General features: G+C 37.6%; 1 protein-coding gene across 1 annotated transcript in view; it reads left to right on the top strand.

Annotated features, from left to right (window-relative positions):
• Positions 1 to 19,827, top strand: part of PCLO (piccolo presynaptic cytomatrix protein) — a 317,263-nt gene that overhangs the window by 139,141 nt on the left and 158,295 nt on the right. Inside the window, 5 exon segments of the mRNA XM_066318756.1 lie at positions 655 to 1,872; positions 8,423 to 13,670; positions 13,673 to 13,833; positions 13,836 to 13,886; positions 13,888 to 15,906. Of these exon segments, the coding sequence (XP_066174853.1) occupies positions 655 to 1,872; positions 8,423 to 13,670; positions 13,673 to 13,833; positions 13,836 to 13,886; positions 13,888 to 15,906 (8,697 nt within the window).

The following is a 19,827-nucleotide window of genomic DNA, read 5'->3' as shown; positions in this document are numbered from 1 at the left end:
TTTTAAAGGAACTATAAACTAAATCCCACTGGAAACAGTGTGATTGCTCCTCTCATGTAGTAGCTAGGCAACTGGAAACAAGATCTTTTGTACAGATAGAAGCACTTGTCCTTTTTTTTCTGATTTTCTGGGAAGAAGTGTAAAAAGAGCCAGTGTGCAGCAGGGATTTAGCAGTAAAGTGAGCAAAGAGGTGATCTTCCTGTTGAGTTACAGCCATAATAAATTTATACAGATACCTATACAAAACTTCAAGAGGGGATTTCCTGAAAGAAACACAAAGAGCCATGAGTGCCAGTCCTTTTTCTCAGGCTTGTAAAATTATAGGGACCTATTGATAGATTATGGGGGCTTTAGAAAGAAATGTATGTTAGAAATATGTAAGCAAACTTTGCACAAATAGGTCATCCTACTTTGGAAAAAATGTTGCTGTTAGTTTTTGCAGTGCCTTTTGTTCATTTTGGCTTTCTGGAACCTGATATGCTCCATTTCTGGAATGGTGCTGTGGAATTTCCTGCAAGAGCAGGAAAGAAAAGAAATAACTTACCAGTATGCATGGCATTCAGATTGAAAGAATTCAACTGGGCCAGCTGAAAACACTGTATGATTTAATTGTTAATTTTTCAAATAAGTAACTTCATGTTTGTTGTGTCACAGGTACAGGAATGGCTGTGCTTAAACTGTCAGACCCAAAGGGCAATGTCAGGACAACTTGGAGATATGGGCAAGGTGCCACTTCCCAAACCAGGCCCTGCACAACCAACATCCAAAACACCTGCTTCTCCTCAAAAAAAGCCTGTGCCTGCTGTCTCACATTCCCCTCAGAAGACTTCCACACCACCTACTCCAGCAGCAGCAAAGCCAAAAGAAGAACCAGGCATTCAGAAGGAAGCTCCAAAGCTTCCACAGGGGAGATTGGAAAAAACATTGTCAGCTGAGAAAATCCAGCAAGGAATTCAAAAGGAAGATGCAAAACCTAGGCAGGGAAAACTTGTCAAGACACCCTCAGCTGATAAAATCCAGCATGCTTCTCAGAAGGAGGACCCAAGGATTCAGCAAACTAAACTGACAAAGACAGCCTCCTATGACAGAGTTTTGCATGAAGTTCAGAAGGAGGATGCAAAACTTCAAGAAGCGAAGCTGGCAAAAACATCCTCAGCTGATAAAATTTTGCATGGAGTTCAGAAAGAAGACATAAAACTTCAAGAGGCAAAATTGGCAAAGATGCCCTCAGCTGACAAAATTTTACAGGGAATTCAGAAAGAAGATCCAAAACTCCAACAGATGAGAATGGCAAAGGCACTGTCAGCTGACAAAATCCAACCTGCAGCTCAGCGGGAAGATACAAAACTTCAGGAGATAAAATTGCCAAAGGCAGCTTCAGTTGATAAAATCCAAACTGGAGTTCAGAAAGATATAAAACTTCAACATGAAAAAATTAAGAAAACTTTATCAGTGGATAAAATCCAAGAAGAAGGTCAAAAAGAGGAAGCAAAACTTCAGCGAGGGAAACTGTCAAAGACACCTTCAGCAGATAAAATTCCTGCAACAACTTCAGACCAAAAGAAACCCCTTAGCACGTTGGAAGAAGATAAAGAAACTGTGCTCCCAGAAAAGAGCACATCCCATGCAGAAGACAAAAAGGAAGAAATTACAGCTGAGATTAAAGACCGTGTTGCTGTACAGAAAGCAGAAGTTGAAGCACCTTATGAGGGACTGCAGGCTAAGGAGCAAGAAGATGTTAAGAAAGAGGATTTGACAACTGAGATTCCACAAGAGGTTTTGAAAGCTGAAAAAGCTAAGGAAAAAGGAATTCCTGTTCAAACAGCACCTTTGCCAGGAACCGACCACGTGGAAGCAGTGCGAGAAAAAATAGTAAGTGTTTTTCACCCTCTCACTTCCCTTTCTCCAACTTAGAAGCTGATCTTTACAGACCCTCACCTTCCTGCTTTACTTTTATACTCTTTACAAAATGATTCTAAGTGATAAAATAAATGACTGTCATTGAGTTAAAGTTTCACCAGTTAGTCCTATGCTCTACACACACATTTCAAGATTACTTGCCTGGTTTTAAGTCTCAAGCAGTTAATAATTTTAAACTAAGGCACAACTCCCGTTTAATAATTTTTTCTAGTATTTCAGATTTATTTGCCTTGATCTCTAGACCAGACTTCAAAGATTAATTGTTGAAATTGGAGTGTTTTCCTAGTTCTCAATTCCAAAAGGGAATAATCAGAGAGTAAGGTGTACAGTGCTTTGCAATACCAAAATATCATATAAATTTCAGGAACACTTTGTGATGCCTGAACATGGTAAATGAAAGTATGCAATCTTTGCAGGTTTTTGCTATTTAATTGAGTTATACAGACAAGTACATTCAGGTAGGGTTCTTGTGGGCTCTCAAGTCAGAGGAATGAGTGAGTTTATGATAGCATGTACTAGAGGTCTGTATTCAAGTCACTTTATCAGCTGAAGAGAATAATACATACAGTTTGTTGAGAAATGAAAAATTAGGGAGCTTTGTATCAGCACTGCAAATTAGGTGCTGATTATTATGTTATGAAAGTAGTATGTTATGAAAGTGGGAGTAGGCTTAAGGAAAGTGTTTAACATTTGTCAGAAATATGTTTTCAATTAATCCCTGTCGAAAAGGTCAAGGGTTTGGTTGATTTTTGTTTTATGTATTTCCTGGTGGTAATGAAGATATTTGGATAGAAAAATATTCTAATTCAGAAATTTTGTCTTGGAAAATATTATTTTTATAAACCAAGTCTCCTGTCTGAAATAAACATCCTATCACATGTTCTGTTTACTACTCTTGATCATGTCAAGAGTTATGGTCTACGATTGTACTGAGGGAATCCCTGGATTATGCTTAGAGTAACATAGCCAGAAATCCTACCTTTTGGATCAGAAAGGACATCTGGGAAAATGCTGTTTCAAATTGTTTAGCACTAAAAATAAAAAAGATGTGTCACCTAGCTTGTGCTTAGTAAAATTAACTCTGATTTATTTTTAATTTTTCTTTATTGAAGTACTTCAGTGTTCTCTGTGCTGTTGATCAGACATTGCTAGATACAGCTCTTCCCAAGACAGCATGTGATAAAAGGGAAAAAGGTGATCCCAATTTGGATATCACACATTACTTCCATTTCACTAGGTAAAAGACAACATGTAGATATGAAAGAATAAAATTTACATGTATTTCAGGGTAGAATCATGTGGAGGATTTCAGCTTTTTTCAGTTAGGGATGCAAGGGAAAACTTTTCTGCACTTGACCAACTGCTGTCATTTTATATTAAATTCTGTGAAACTGGTGGTTGCTAACTCTTCTTCTAGCTTTCCAATAAAAGGTAAGCAGTTATTGCTAACCTATTAAAAAAAAAAAAAAAAGGCAGCAATACTCCAATAAGTCTCTGAAGACATGAAAAGGCTAAAGTTCTGATTCAGTACAAACTGAATAACCCATGGAAAATCATAGCATCATAGTTTATATTGGAAAAGACCTTAAAAATGATCTCATTCCAATCCCTCTGCCATGGGCAAGGACACCTTCCTCTAGATCTGGTGCCTCAAAGCCCCATCTGACCTGGCTTTGTGCACTTCCCAGGATGGAAAATCCACCTCTTCCCTGGGCAATCTGTGCCAATGATTCAACACCTTCATAATAAAGAATTTCTTCTTAATATCTAATCTAAACTTGCCCTCATTAAGTGTGAAGCCACACTTTATCCTGTGCTTTATCCTGTCCATGCTCTTGTAAATATTCTCCCTCCATCCTTTTTGTAGACTTCCTTCAGTTTTAGGAGAAATCACAGATATCAATTGAATTTAGAGATATGGTATAATTTTAAAAAGTTACTTTAATATTAAAATATTTAAAAAATAATTGAGTCTCAAGGTGTGATTTAAGGAATCATAAAGCCATTATTTTTTTCTTCAAAGCATTTTTTTAGTATGGTTTTGAACTATCTTCAGGTTGTGGTCTTTTTTGGGGCTTTTTTTTGTGGTGTTTTTTTTTTGTTTTGTTTTGTTTTGTTTTTTTAATAATAAACTGACTGAGAGGTCCTTTTCCTGAGAAACTGTCTTGTAATATTGACTATTGCCATGTGCAATAGCAGCTGTTCTAACAGGGTTGCTTAGAAATCTTGGAGGTTTAACACATGCAGTTTGTTAGTATCTAATTGCCATCTTGGAACACACAAATTTACACAGAGGTAGTTCAGCATATCCATAGGAACCCATTGTCCTGTTGTCAGTAGGAACACACTTGTAATGTATTAAATATATGATATATTTACTCTTATCACTACCTTCTTGTGATTACTGAGGAATGATCACGTACTTCAGTTGAGTAACTGGGAAAAAATTAATATTTTGTTCATTGGTATCATTAGTCTAACACATGGCACAAAACACAGCCCAGAGAGATAGAAAAAGGATGATAAGACTTTTCTGTAAGCAAATTTTCTGGATACAAATAAAATGTTTAATTTTGAAAATACAAAATTGAAATGCACATTACAGAGTTTAGTCAACCGTTGTTTCTTTTCCACTTTGTGAAACCATTTTTTATAGTGTAGATATATTTATTTCTTCTATTAAAAAACTAAATTTTTAAAATTGAGTTCCTTTGCAAAATAAAACTTCTGCAACACAGTATAATCTTCCTAGCTATAAATTCTTTTTTTTTTTATGTCTTTTTTTTTTCCTTTTAGCTATATTTTTCTTTTAATAAGTTTCTGGTTTGATTTGGTAACTGATAGAACTTTTTCAGAGAATCATAGAATAATTATGGTTTTAGAAGTCCTCTAAGATCATGAGGCTCAATCATTACCTCAATACTACCACCTTCACCACTAAAATATGTCCATGTGTGTCATATCCAGATGTTTTTTTGAACCCTAAGCTGTATATTTTCAAATAAGAATAGCAACAGTGAAGAAGAGCATGAATGAGTAATAATTATAAAGCTAAAACTTTTAATACAAAATAGTTGTATAATGGATTGACTCTGGCATCACATAAATGTCACTGGAATAGCACAAATACAATTGACATTAGCTAAATTTTAACATTAGTTAAAGTTGCATTTGCTGTTTTTGAAGTCTTTTCCAGACTGCAGCTTTTATAAGCCTACTTCTTCCTCATTTCTTAGGAAGTTTCTCTCATTAATGTCTGTATTAGAGCTAAATTTGTCCAGTATTAAAAATACATGGTAGGCAACCTCAGAGGAAATGCCATCCAAATACTCAGAAAAAGCAAGTAATTCAACATGTATCAAAGTACTTCCTAATTTACAAGGGGAAAATGACTGGGGTTTTAAAAATTTATTTATTTAAATGCATTTTTTCCTTCTCAAAGAGTTGTGGAACATATGATTATTTTCAACATTGTTTCTGCAATATTTTGTTATTAATCTAAAAATCTTATGTTTATGATATATTTGCAAGTTTAAAAATGATGTTGTCTTTTTGGATGTGACAGGCAACACTGCAGAAAATAAGTTACCAGTCCTTTAAGAATAAATGTAACTAGTTACAATATCCTAATCTCAAGACTACATGAAATAGGGAAAAAAAGCCCAGAGGCTTTTGTTTTAAGTTACATACATATTGATCTCAAAACATGATACCAAGGATAATTTTTGCATGTACCATGGTGCAGGCAGTGATACAAACAAAAATGTTTTCAAATATATTCATATTTTGGTAACCTTAAAAAGAAAGTTAGCTTTTACTCATCCCTTTCATTTCTAGTGAGAAATGAAGTCTGTCCTTACTGTAGATCTTTTTCTTCTCCTTACTGTAGAAACAGTAGACTTTCTCATATCCAGTTTCCTGTGATTCATAGCAGTCATTTATGTCATACATCGAGGTTCAACACCAGGGTGGGCAACAGCAATGTTCATTTCCATCTCTTCTGGTTTGGTTACAGTAGGTGTTAGAATTAGACTCAGCTGCAAGAAGAATGACTGAAGCTGTTCCATGACCAGTTGTTCTCTACCTTTTTCTGTGCTTAACTGTTCAGTTGATGGCTTCTGTCTCTGCTTTACAACTCATGGTATCACATCATCTTGGAGAACCAAGATCTGAGAGGTTCACTTTCACTAGATGGATGCATTCTGTCCATAAAACTCCTGGGAAACCTTCTGAGCTTGAGCAATTCTTGCATTTTTTTAGCAGCTCATCTAAATTGTTCATAGCGAGTTTTGTTGGGTATGTCTTCATGAGTATGAATATACTGGTCATAAATGAAAAAAATAACAATCAAATGTCATAGGTGAAATTTTAGTGAGGAGTGTGCTATTTATAGAGGGAAAAATCACTTGGTTTTAATGATATATGTCTTTTTTAAACACAGCAAAATAAATTTCCCTTAAAAAGTTTCTTCTTTATTAAAGGGAAAAAAATGTGAATATAAACCACAGAACCGGAAATATTTAATTATGCTTCATTGCTGATTTTTTGTAGAGACCATACATTATTCTGTCCTTAAGGGCAGGAGAATATCCAAGAGTAGATTTTCCCAGAGTATTGAAAGCTGTAGGCTTCAAATGGTGATGCCTTTCTAAAATTAAGTACTGCAGGTTTCTCCATGTTTATATATTAATCACAGCCTTATCATTCAAGAAGTCTGTAGAAAAGTTTGTTTTCACACTGGATTTTTATTTGCAATGGATTTTGCTGTGACATTAGTTATTTGAATTTTCAATATTAGTTATAATATTGGTAAGAACAAATGTACTTTATAGTCAAAGCAGTACCTGATTTTGCTAACCGTATAATAAACCACTCCAGTGAATGATGATTAATTAATAAAATAATGATTAGTATATTACTGTAATAGTAATGGAAATACTTTAAACAAATATAAATATTAGTATTTGAATAGTAGGATTATGTTCAAAGTGATATGTCTAAAAGCAAGAATACGTAAATAAATTAAATCTTAACCTGACGGGTTTTAAAAAGTAATACGGCTGACTATAAAAATATTTGGGTTTTGATATTCTGACCCTAAATATAACTGTAGTGTGAATAAACTTTGAAAATACTTTTAGTTGATAGCAACTTAACATGAGTGTAATTGTAATTTTAAAATATAATTAGCATTCATTATAATTTTTCTAGTATATTTATTCCACAGTATTTTTAACTACTTTTTAAATACTTTAAATACTTGAAGCTGATAAATGAAACCTTTAAATAAATTATTTGTTCTGCTTCAGAAATCACTTACTTAGATTAGCAAAGCTGGTAAATACTACCTCCTTCTATTATTGAGAGCCCTAACAAAAATAAAGATCACAACATATTAAAATCATGAGACTTTAGGATGCTTGTTCTCAAATTGCCAGTGGATGTGTGGGCACTTTCTACAGCCCAGTGTAGAGCTAAGGTGACCTGTATTTTGGAGAGTGAACTGTGATTTAGCTGATCAATGAGGTACTTTCACTAAGTACAGAGCATCTCACAGCTGCGAGAAGCAGGAGTAAAACTGGTGCAGAAATACTTGCTGTAGGATATTTTTAGGTATTTTTGTTATTTATAGAAGATAGAAATGCTTGTCAGTCAGAATGACGTGGAAGGATCTGGAAGGTAGGATGACTAAGGGTGTTTAATTAGGGATAAGAAGGAAAACGTTGGCTCTGATGCTCAGTCAGGAATGCCTGCCTTGTTTGCTTCCTTTAATCAATGGCTGACCACCATGCTTTTCTCCTTGCAATTGCACTGCCCTACCAGCAGCTTACTCTGCACTAACAGTTTACCAAGAAACCCTTTTTTATAAGGTACTCAAAAAATATTTGTACAGTGCCCATCTAGAAGGGGACATTCCAATACTTCATTAAATCATGCTTCAGTTCTCTGTGTATCGTATCAATCAACAAAATTAAACCATGAGTGCAAAATTTGAGAAGATTGACATATTTCTAGACAATTATAAAATTTTAAATGTTCTAAGAAAGGACTCCAGAAATTCTGCAAACATTTTTCAAGCTATATTATTTTGTATCAAAAACCGTGTAGTCAGCTTTGAAACACAGTAAATAAAATCTTCAAATAAACCAGCCCCAGGGCAACTTGTCCCATGCATGTGTGATCAAGTGGCAGGTTATCATTACTAAGTGTTCTTTAAACAATTAAATTGTGTATTAAAAAATAGAAGTTCATCTTGAAACTAGTAAAATAAGTTGCCAGTGTGGACAGCCATGCAAAGTCTAGTAAGAGTCAATGCAAAAAATCAAAATTTGAGGAACTTTTTTATATTATTCTAATAGCTTTGAATAACAAAATTAGTGTTCAGTATTCATCTGAGGCATGAAGTCATCCTTTAGAAAAAAAATCCATGTTTTTAATTGCCAGGAAACATTAAGAATTTTATATAAATATATACACACGCGTTATGTATTTATTTTTTTAGGAAAAAGAGGATGACAAATCAGACACATCAAGCTCTCAGCAACAGAAAAGTCCACAAGGTCTGAGTGACACCGGGTATTCTTCTGATGGGATATCAAGTTCACTTGGTGAAATCCCAAGTCATATCCCCACTGATGAAAAGGATTTAATCAAAGAATCTAATAAAAAAGACACTATTTCACAAGAAAGTCCACCAAGCCCCTCAGATCTAGCTAAATTGGAAAGTACTGTACTCTCAATTTTAGAAGCTCAGGCAAGCACTCTTTCTGATGAAAAATCTGCAAAAAGCAAAGAGCTTTCTGAAACATATGGTGAACAGACAAAGGATCAACTTAAAGCAAAGCCTTTGCCCGTCCGTCCAGAATCTTACAGTTTAGATGAGGAAGACATAAAAGCTATAAAAGAAAGTGAAGGAATCATTGTAGAAGAGGGCAAAGGAGCTGCTTCCTCCCAGGCAGACTACAAGGAAGAACATGAAGGAGAGGACATATCAGCAAGAAGACAACAACGCTATGACTCTGTGGAAGACAGCAGTGAGAGTGAAAACTCACCTGTCCCAAGGAGAAAAAGAAGAACTAGTGTTGGTTCTTCAAGCAGTGATGAGTACAAACGAGATGACAGTCAGGGATCAGGTGATGAGGAAGACTTCATTAGGAAACAGATCATAGAGATGAGTGCTGATGAAGATGCTTCAGGTTCTGAAGATGATGAATTCATTAGAAATCAACTCAAAGAGATCAGTGCAGCTGAAAGCCAAAAGAAAGAAGAAGTGAAAAGCAAAGCCAAAGGAACAGTTGGAAAACACAGAAGAATGGCACGGAAAAGTAGTGCAGGCTATGATGAGGATGCAGGAAGAAGACATTCATGGCACGATGACGATGATGAGACTTTTGATGAAAGCCCAGAGCCAAAATATAGGGAAAGTAAAAGTCAAGACAGTGAAGAACTTGCAGTGTCTGGAGGAGGAGGCCTTCGACGTTTCAAAACAATAGAACTAAATAGTACAATAACAAACAAGTATTCTGAAGTATCTGAACAACAGAAAGGTATTTTATATTTTGATGAAGAGCCTGAGCTAGAGATGGAGAGTCTTACAGATTCACCAGATGATAGATCTAGAGGAGAAGGATCTTCTAGTTTACATGCTTCTAGTTTCACACCAGGTACATCTCCTACTTCAGTGTCATCACTTGACGAAGACAGTGACAGTAGTCCTAGTCACAAAAAACTGGGAGGAGAGAGCAAACAGCAGCGCAAAGCAAGGCATCGGACACATGGTCCTCTTCTTCCCACTATTGAAGATTCTTCAGAAGAAGAAGAATTACGGGAAGAGGAAGAACTGCTAAAGGAGCAAGAGAAACAACGTGAATTAGAACAGCAACAAAGAAAAAGTTCTAGCAAAAAATCTAAAAAGGACAAGGATGAACTCAGAGCCCAGAGAAGAAGGGAACGTCCAAAGACTCCACCAAGTAACCTTTCCCCCATTGAAGATGCATCTCCAACAGAAGAATTACGACAAGCTGCAGAAATGGAAGAGCTGCACAGATCTTCTTGTTCTGAGTATTCGCCTAGCATTGAGTCAGAACCTGAAGGTTTTGAAATCAGCCCAGAAAAAATAATAGAAGTGCAAAAAGTTTACAAATTGCCTACTGCCGTCTCTCTCTATTCACCAACAGATGAACAACCAACTGCACTCCCTAAAGAAGAGAGTGGTCAAAAGACATTGAAAAGTGCTGAAGAGGTATATGAGGAGATGATGCATAAGTCCAAATCATTTCAAATGTCAAATGAAAAAGATGAAGTATTTGAAAAAGAATCTTTATATGGTGGAATGCTAATAGAGGATTATATTTATGAATCTTTAGTAGAGGATACTTACAATGGAACTATTGATACTAATCTTGTTATGAGACAAGATGAGAGCAGTGAATATATGCAACAGAGAGGAAAAGAGAAAAAAGCAAGAGCTTCAGAACAGGTCTATGATGAACCACAGAAAATTAGTGATCTAGAGAAGGACTACTATAGTGTTGAGACTTTACATACTATTGTGCCTCAAGAAGATATTGTTTCTAGTTCTTACATTATCCCAGAAAGTCATGAAATAGTTGTTTTAGACAGCACAGTAACTTCCACCATTGAGGAAAAGCATTTGTTAGATGCAGAAGCTGCTTATGAAGAGCTTATGAAAAGACAGAAAACACAGCTAACCCCAGGGTCTAGTCCAACACAACCAGCTTCAGATTTCATTCCCACATCTGATACAAAGGTATCTGGTGGTGGAGAAATAGTGGATAGTACATCTTTAACATCAAGCACTACTTCAGCAATCTCAGATGTATCACCTGTCAGTAGCACAACACTTTCTATTCCAGATGTTAAAATAACACAGCATTTTACAGCAGAGGAAATTGAAGATGAATACTTAACAGATTATGCCAGAGAAATTCAAGAAATAATTTCACATGAAACATCAATATTGACATACTCTGAGACATCAGAAGGTGCTGCATCAGTTTTACCTTCTGATACAGCTTCCTTAACATCATCTACATCTTCAGTTTGTACCACAGATAGTTCCTCACCTATAGATAGTGCAGCCACAGGTTTTGTAGGTCCAGCAGATAGTGTAAGTAAACCAGCAGATTCTGAAGGTGTCAGCATAGTAACACAGGTTCCCTTAACATCTGCAAAAGAGTACTCTGAAGTGAGCATGCCTTATGAATCTATTATCGGAGCCACTAAAAAACCATCTCTTGAATCAAATGCAGAGAGTGTGGAGCAAACTGCTGTTTGTTTGCCTGAAACTGTACCTTTAGTAGTGTCAACTACTACAAAATCCAAGGAATATGCAGCTGATACCATTACCTTTGATACCTCCAAAGCAGAGAAAGAAGCAGCTAGAAAAATTAAAAGTACAGTAGAGGCTGGCAGTGTCAAAATTCATCACGAAGAGCCACACAAAGAATTGGGTGTTGATATGACAAGGATTGATTTGACTAATGCTGCATCTGAGCAACCACCAGATTATATACGTATAGCACCAGTACCAGTTACAGAGCCTGCATCAGAAACACCTTCTGTACTCACTCACAGTGTTGTAAGTAAGACCAGCATGGTCTCTGTGCCTTCCTCAGCTCCTGCTGTTTCAGCCAAAGTATTCTCTCTTTTTAGAAGCTCTTCTTTGGATTCTCCTGCCCATCCTTCTCCACCCCCACCTCCTCCTCCTCCACCACCTCCTCCACCACCATTACCACCACCACCTATTTTACCCAAGCCAGCCATTTATCCCAAAAAGAAGTCACAGGTTAAGGCTCCAGCAGCAACAGTTCCCACAGTACCTCCAGTACCACAGGTACCTCCAGTACCACAGGTACCTCCAGTCACAAGTGTTCCAACACTAGAGTCCACAGCTGTATTAAAGGATCATGTGGTACCTATCACAAAAACATACACCCCAACGCCACCTCCTGTACCACCCAAACCATCTTCCATTCCAGCAGGGCTTGTTTTCAGCCACAGGCCCCCTGAAGTAACTAAACCTCCAATTGCTCCTAAACCAGCAGTTCCTCCACTCCCCATAGCTGTTCATAAGCCAGCAGAAACACAGCCCAAACCAGTAAGCTTGTCATTGACTTCAAGTATGACTCTGAATTTGGTATCTACGGCTGAATACAAAATACCATCTCCCACTTCCCCTTTGTCTCCACACTCTAACAAGTCTTCACCAAGGCTGGCAAAACCCTCACAGGAAACCTATGTTGTCATCACATTGCCATCTGAGCCTGGAACTCCCACTGAAGCTATAACTAGCCAGGCTGTTACCAGCTGGCCTTTAGAAGCACCTTCTAAAGAACAGATTCCCCAACCTATGCAACCAGTTTTTACTACATCCATGAAAACTGTGGATATTCAAAGTATGGCAGGCCAGAGTATGTATTTTTCAGACGCACTCCAAGCTATTCCTGTGACAACACAATCAACTTTTGAAAAAATACCTAGTTCAAAATCAGTAGTAACAACAGACATAACCAAGACCACAGTGTCTGTGGTTAAGGGTCCAGTGCCTGGTTATGGTTTAGGTAGTGTTGCTATTACGATTCCTCCAGAACCACTACATATTGTAGACCAACCCAGATACAGAGAGAATGGAAGGTTCCATCCTTTGGGAGATGTCATAGATCTTCGCACTTTAACTAAGATGGACGTTGAAATGAGAGACAGCTGTATGGATCTCTCTGCTGTTTCCATGGATGTAAGAAGGCAAATGCCAGCAAGTGACACAAGTGGACGGCCAGTAAGTACTGTCCAGCCATCCATAATAAATCTTAGCACTGCATGTGTTGCTGATACTTCTCTGCCTGTAGTCACTGAGACAGTGACTGTAATGACCTGCACGGCCACCGTGAGCTACACCACCAGCACAGACAGCCTTGTGGATCTGGGACATGCTATGACAACACCGCTTCAGCTAACAACATCAAAACATTTTGAGCCTGCATACAGAGTAACAGGCAGCCAGGCCTTCTCTGTAGGTAGAGATGAAGTGCCAATAAATTTATCACTAGGTACTTCAACACAGGCAGTGACATGGGCTACTACAAAGCCTGTTACTGTACCACCTGTTGGTGTTACAAATGGTTGGACTGATCTCTCCACTTCTCAGGAGCCAGTGGAGAGTGGAGCAGTTGACCTAAGCACTACAAAATCCCACAGAACAGTGGTAACGATGGATGAAACAGCTTCAGGTATCATAACAACAGTAATAGAAGATGATGAAAAGCCTGTAGATCTGACTGCAGGGAGAAGAGCTGTCTGCTGTGATATGGTTTATAAATTGCCATTTGGTAGGAGCTGTACAGCACAGCAGCCTTCTACTACACTTCCTGAAGATCGCTTTGGCTACAGAGATGACCATTACCAGTATGATCGTTCAGGGTCGTATGGCTACCGAGGAATTGGAGGTATGAAACCATCTATGTCTGACACAAATTTATCAGAAGCTGGACTATTTGCATACAGAAGCAAGAATAGCTTTGATTATCGAGTTGGGGCAACTGATACAGCAGTAGATCTTACTTCTGGAAGAGTAACTACAGGTCAGTATGACACAGCGGCAGATCTTTCTTTGAAATATAATTTTGATGTTCCTCACCTCATTTCAGGATAATTTTTTTTATTGTTTTCCCCCTCCTTCTGTTGTTTTGTTTTCTTTTGGACAGTGTGACAAATTATTCCGGATTACACGTGCTTTTCATTTCTTCATTTTACGTATTTGTTTGCACAGAGGTGCCTGCATGTGCCTGCATGTTCAGAAATGCTGTTTCCTTCACATCTAAAGTAGATCATTAACCTGAAGATTTGCATGCAGTTTCCCCTTCCCATTTATTTCATCAAGATGGGATGACTTTCAGAATCCGCAAAGCAGCGTTCTTTTGTGGGACTGGACTGTAACTTTGCCCTGTAATTTCAGGTGAGGTTATGGATTACTCAAGCAAGACTACAGGTCCATATGCAGAGACTCGGCAGATTTCTGGCCTCGGGCTCAGTACACCACAGTATTCCCAAGCAAGAATGGTGTCATCTGTGGGTTCCCAGCTTGGTGTTGGAAGTGTTTTAAGATCATCCAATGGTGTTGTTTATTCTTCAGTAGCAACTCCAATCCCATCCACATTTGCCATCACCACACAACCAGGTTCTATTTTCAGTACAAGTGTCAGAGATTTGCCTACTCTCCAGACAATTGACTCAGTGCCCTCTATATCAACTTTGCAACAGACTCAGCCACTCCCAAGATCATATAGTTTCTTGACAACTGTGGCAGCTGAAAAAGATAAGGCAATTACTGCCATTGGTATGGAGACGGGGTTACCCCCTCATTCTATAGAAACCATTACCACGGAGCCAACCAGCTTGATACCTGCTTTAACTACAGGATCTGAAGTTTATACAGATGTAATTGATGATGAGGTTGCCCTTCTCATTGCCCCTGAAGAGGGCAAACAGCAGCAGCTTGATTTGGAGCGGGAACTTCTTGAGCTTGAGAAAATTAAGCAGCAGCGCTTTGCGGAAGAACTGGAATGGGAGCGTCAGGAAATTCAAAGATTTAGGGAACAAGAAAAGTTTATGGTGCAAAAAAAGCTTGAGGAGTTGCAATCCATGAAACATCATCTCTTATTTCAGCAGGAGGAGGAACGACAAGCTCAGTTTATGATGAGACAAGAGACATTAGCCCAGCAACAGTTGCAGCTTGAACAATTCCAACAACTTCAACAACAGCTCCACCAACAGTTAGAGGAGCAAAAACTTCGTCAAATATATCAGTATGGTTATGACCCTTCAGGCACTGGCTCACCACAAACTACCACAGATCAAACACTTTTGGAAGGACAGTATGCAAGCACAGAAAATGGCCAATTTTGGCCTACTGATGACACAACCACTACGGCTTCAGGAGTGCTAGGTATTGAAATTCCACAAAGTCAAGCATGGTATACAGTTCAGTCTGATGGCATTACCCAATACATACCCAGACCTGGTATCCTAAGCTCAGTTTCAGAAATGTCTCTTAAGGATATTGATCTTAGAGAGGAGAAGCAATTGAAAAAGAGAAGTTCTATGCCAAAATTGCGTGGTCCCTATGAGGAGTTTGAGGAGACCCTGGAAGAAGAGCCCCGGTGTTTCAAAAAAATAGTGGACAGTGGAGTGCAAACTGATGATGAAGATGGAGCAGAAAGAGGTTACACCAACAGGAGACGGAGAAGTAAGAAGAGTGTTGATACAAGTGTTCAGACAGATGATGAAGATCAAGATGAATGGGATCTTTCCAGCAGATCCAGAAGGAAGCCTCGTGTAGGGAAATTCAGCGAGACCACCACTGAGGCAGACAAAGCTAAACCATTCTCCAAGGTATCTAGTATTGCAGTTCAGACAGTGGCAGAGATTTCTGTGCAAACAGAACCTGTAGGAACAATAAGAACACCTTCAATCAGGGCCCGATGGGATGCTAAGGTTGAAATCATAAAGCATATCTCAGCTCCAGAAAAGACATATAAAGGAGAAAGTCTGGGATGTCAAACAGAGACAGCATCAGACACCCAAAGTCCCCAATATCTGTCAGCTTCATCTCCTCAGAAAGATAAAAAACGTCCAACACCTTTAGAGATAGGATACTCATCTCACCTTCGTCCAGACTCCACATTACAGGTAGTCCCTTCCCCTCCCAAATCTCCCAAAGTCCTCTATTCACCCATTTCACCTGTTTCACCAAGCAAAGTTATAGAGTCAGCATTTGTACCTTATGAAAAACCCATGACTGATGACATCAGCCCTCAGAAGATGCTGCATGCTGACATGGCCAAGGTTCCTCCATCAAGCCCAAAGGCAGCAAAGATGATGCAACGCTCTATGTCTGATCCTAAACCCCTGAGCCCCACAGCAGAAGACAGTTCCAGAGCTCAGTTTCAGTACACTGAGGGTTTTATGGTAAGAAGTATTTGCTTACTTTTTTTTTTTTTTTTTAATAATATGCAATGCTACAGCTGTCAGTAGAGCATGAGGACAGACACACTCGTTTCCAACACTTGTATATGTAGGGGTTTTTTGCACACCTTGCTGAAAAGTCCAGAGGAATATCTGCTGTCAAGAGCCGTGGTTATTTCCTTCACTGCCTTGCCAGGAAACAGAGAAGCTCATATTACAGTCCTACTAATATTCAGGATGTAACACAACAAGTTCATTTTCAGAATTTGGATGGCACTTTGTGTTTTATATGGCAATTCATTGCCAGTATAGGGGTTACTGACAATTCTTCAGAAAATTGAAATCAATCTCTTTCTAATCATACAACATCCAGCTCTTGTGGCACAGTCTGTAGTGCATTTACCTTAAAATTACTGCATGTGCCTATCTGAGAGGCAGATAACACCAGCTTTATAATTGCTTTAGTTAGCTGTCCTTTTTGACCCTCATGAGCTTTCTTAGCCATGTGTGATTCTGTGGATAATCTTCTGTCCCAGTGTGTACATCTTTTATCTTTCCCAGACCAAGAGGTCTCATATGCAAAATCCATTTTTAATCTGTTTGTTTTGGATAAGGAGGATTATCAGGAAGTTATGCAAGTTTTGAGGGCTGTTTCTTATAGGGTTTGGAGAAGGCTGACATCAGTAGGATCAAATTTTTCATTTCTTCAGTATTTCTTTTCCTTGAGAAGTAAGATTTCATATTTGGGAATGAAATTGATATTTGTGAATAAGAGGATTAATTCTAGGTGAAAAAAAAAAAAAAGTACCTTTATAATATGGTATGTTCTTAGCTGTTCTTTTATCTGAGACCATTCCTTTCAGTCAGTTGATGTGTCAGTATCTTTTCAGAACTCTGGAAGACTTGCCATTCAGCAATATTTATGTTTTATATTCAGTTATCTGTGAATACAAGTGATTAGTACAGACTGGATAGGATAAAGAGGATTTGTTCTCTCTAATAATTTGTAGTGGCTTTCAAATGCAACGTTGTCTGATTATTACCCTCCAAGGCTCCCACTGTAAATAATTCCTGTAGCTTCATGTATTTGTGCAGTATAAATGCTTCTCGTGCTGTTACTGCTTGGAAAGCAGTACTTGGAAGTTTGAAGGGAAAGCCATAGTTATGGCACTGGCACTCCATATAAACATCATTCACTAATAAACAATAAGCACAGTGGAGGAAACTAACACAAGCACTGAAGTTTCGTGTAGAGGATTTGGAACAGCATCTTGAAGAATGTTGCTCATGGATTGTAAGAACATGTTGGGTTCTACTTAATATTGAAGAGTAGGTATAATATTGAAAAATATTACACAGTTGTAAAAGTATAGTAAAACAATTTATGCGAATAAATTACTTATTTCACAGATCTATATATTTGATACAAATTGTATCCTTCTATGATGGATGATGAATTCTATAAACAAGTCATTGTTTAAGGGTCTTTACAATAGAGTTTGAACACATACATTATTCTTTAATGAGACATGAAACATACACCATTGTTTCTTTTTGTATCATATTCTCTACTGTATTGCCTTGAACCCAAACAGCAATGAGCTATATGATGTTCACTAGTGTGCAGATATCAGTCAGCAAATAGCCCATGTCTCAAAGTAGTTGCAGCCTAAATTAAGGAGTAGGATATTTTATGGAAGGTAGGATGCAAGTATACAAGCGCAAGGAAATTAAAAAGAATTCCATGAATATAAAGTGGACTGCACTTTCTTGGCCATGCAGCAAAGGTTCAGGAAACTGCTCTGCAAACTTCCCGTGGTCATCGTGGCTGATTTCAGCTTTGATGCTATGTTAAGCATTAAACTTGTTATCATCTCAAGGTAGAGTTTTGCTCATTATGCGTCTGAGGTTCAGTTAGCTTATGCTGAGATCAAGTACATGAAGTTTAAAGGAGGAAAAGGCACATGGCCAACAAGAAGGAAAATATTTACAGTGATTCTTGAAGAATGTAATGGACTGACTTCATCAGCATCTGGAAATAGAGGCATAAATTTCTTTTGCAGTTTCTATTTCAGTTCTCAATTAGTCAGTCCAGTTATGTTAAGAAGGAGAGTTCTACAGGACAAGATCTAAGTTATCTAGTTTCCACAAGACTTACAGTATTCCTTCCAGCATGTCCATTTGTTTATACCATGGGTTTAGGGCTGTATCATCTTGAAGCAATGGAAAGACTGAACAGTGATTTCTTTTGTACATTTTATCACAGTCAAAATTCTGTGAAAACATAAACACAGTGTCATTGTTAGCAAAGTGTAAACTTTGTTGACATTTTTTCAAGTGTACATCTTTGTTGTTAGAGCTACATGATGTTGTTATACTCAAGTTTAAATATAGGATCACTTTTGGACTATCGTTCTAAGTGTGAAACTGCCTTATTTTAAAATAATTTTGGCACAAGAACTAATTTTTATTCATTTGTTGTATATACAGTGCCTGCAACAGCTAAAGTCTTTGTTAATTCTCTGTGTGCACTTTTCTGCCTCCTGACTGTAGAGTTCCTAATTTCCTAGTTAAAAAAATTGAAAGGTAGAAAGGGGACAGTTATGTCATTCAAAAGAGTGAAGTTCAGTACAGGAAAACCTACAAAACACCTCATGCTGAAAAAGAGAATTTACTAGAGCTGAACATAAAAGAATAAAATGGAGATGAAAGATTGATCTTTCACTACCTTAAGGAAATGGAATGTGTATATGAACATTTTTTGCATGGATGAATATCCCATCTCTTTTTTAATAGTTCATGAATCAGGGTTATGTCTTTGTCTGCATTCATAAACATTGCAGGTGGAAAGGGTCTTCATGTATTCATGTATATGATTCACAGGCGCTTTTTCATGACAATTGAGCAAAAAAAAGTTGATCCTTACCCAACTGATGGAACTACAAGAGTAAGAATAAAACTGATCTTTTCATAAGATTTACAATGAAATGATAACTTGTCCTTCAGACAGTGCCCTTTCTCAGTCATGCACTTCTTCCGATAGAAAATGGTTTCTTTACATTTCAGGAAAAGATATTATGGAGACTATGACTAAGATGATTAAATTATCTCTCTATGTCTTAGAACTGTTGCTTTAAATATAATTTTCTTCTTTAATGGATCTTGCAAAGGAAATTATTGTGAAGTTTTATCTGATCTAGTAGAGGTGAAAGGCTGAAAAGTAACCTGATAGCTAATCATATAATTAAAAAAATCCAGGTAACATTACTTTCAGTGGTGCCACATTTAATTTTCCGATAACAAGCTGTGTGGTTACATTACAATTCCAGTTGCTTGTCTGTCGTAGTCATTGTCTCTATGTGAACACTAGAGAGAATATAGATAGTGGCTTCCTATTCATCCAAAGAAAAAGCATTACTTGCTACTATGTCCCCTTTTGTAGTTCTTATGTGCTGTCCATTAGTGACACATATTAGTAATCAAATATAGCTGAGTCAAGAAGAAATTAAGAATTGTATCTTGTCAGCAACAAAAAAGTTGTGAAAGCCACCCATTGGAATTGACATTTTGCAAATGAGAGACCTAATTTTGCTGTTTTGTGAGCTTTGTGTCTCTTGTGCTCCCTGCAGCAGTGAGCTCCCCAGCACTGATTTTATTAGACTGTCGAGTAGTCCAGCATGGTAGGGTTCAATAGAGTCAAGAGCCATTGGGGTGATTTCCATGAGAGCACCAGGAAATCTCAACAGAGTCTGGAAGTAAAGATTGCAATTCATCCATTCAGCAGCAGCAAAAAAACCCAAACCAAACCAAACCAACAAAAAAAAAATTGTGAGTACCTGTCTAATGTAATAAAGAAACACTTTTACACCAGCAAGCCACAGAATCAAGTCCCATGCCAGTCACAGTCATCTTTGGCACTTGTAC

This window comes from Sylvia atricapilla, chromosome 5 (assembly GCF_009819655.1).
Source record: "Sylvia atricapilla isolate bSylAtr1 chromosome 5, bSylAtr1.pri, whole genome shotgun sequence".
Classification (NCBI taxonomy): domain Eukaryota; kingdom Metazoa; phylum Chordata; class Aves; order Passeriformes; family Sylviidae; genus Sylvia; species Sylvia atricapilla.
The sequence above is the reverse complement of the archived record's forward strand: the minus strand, read 5'-3'. Positions and strand labels throughout refer to the sequence as shown.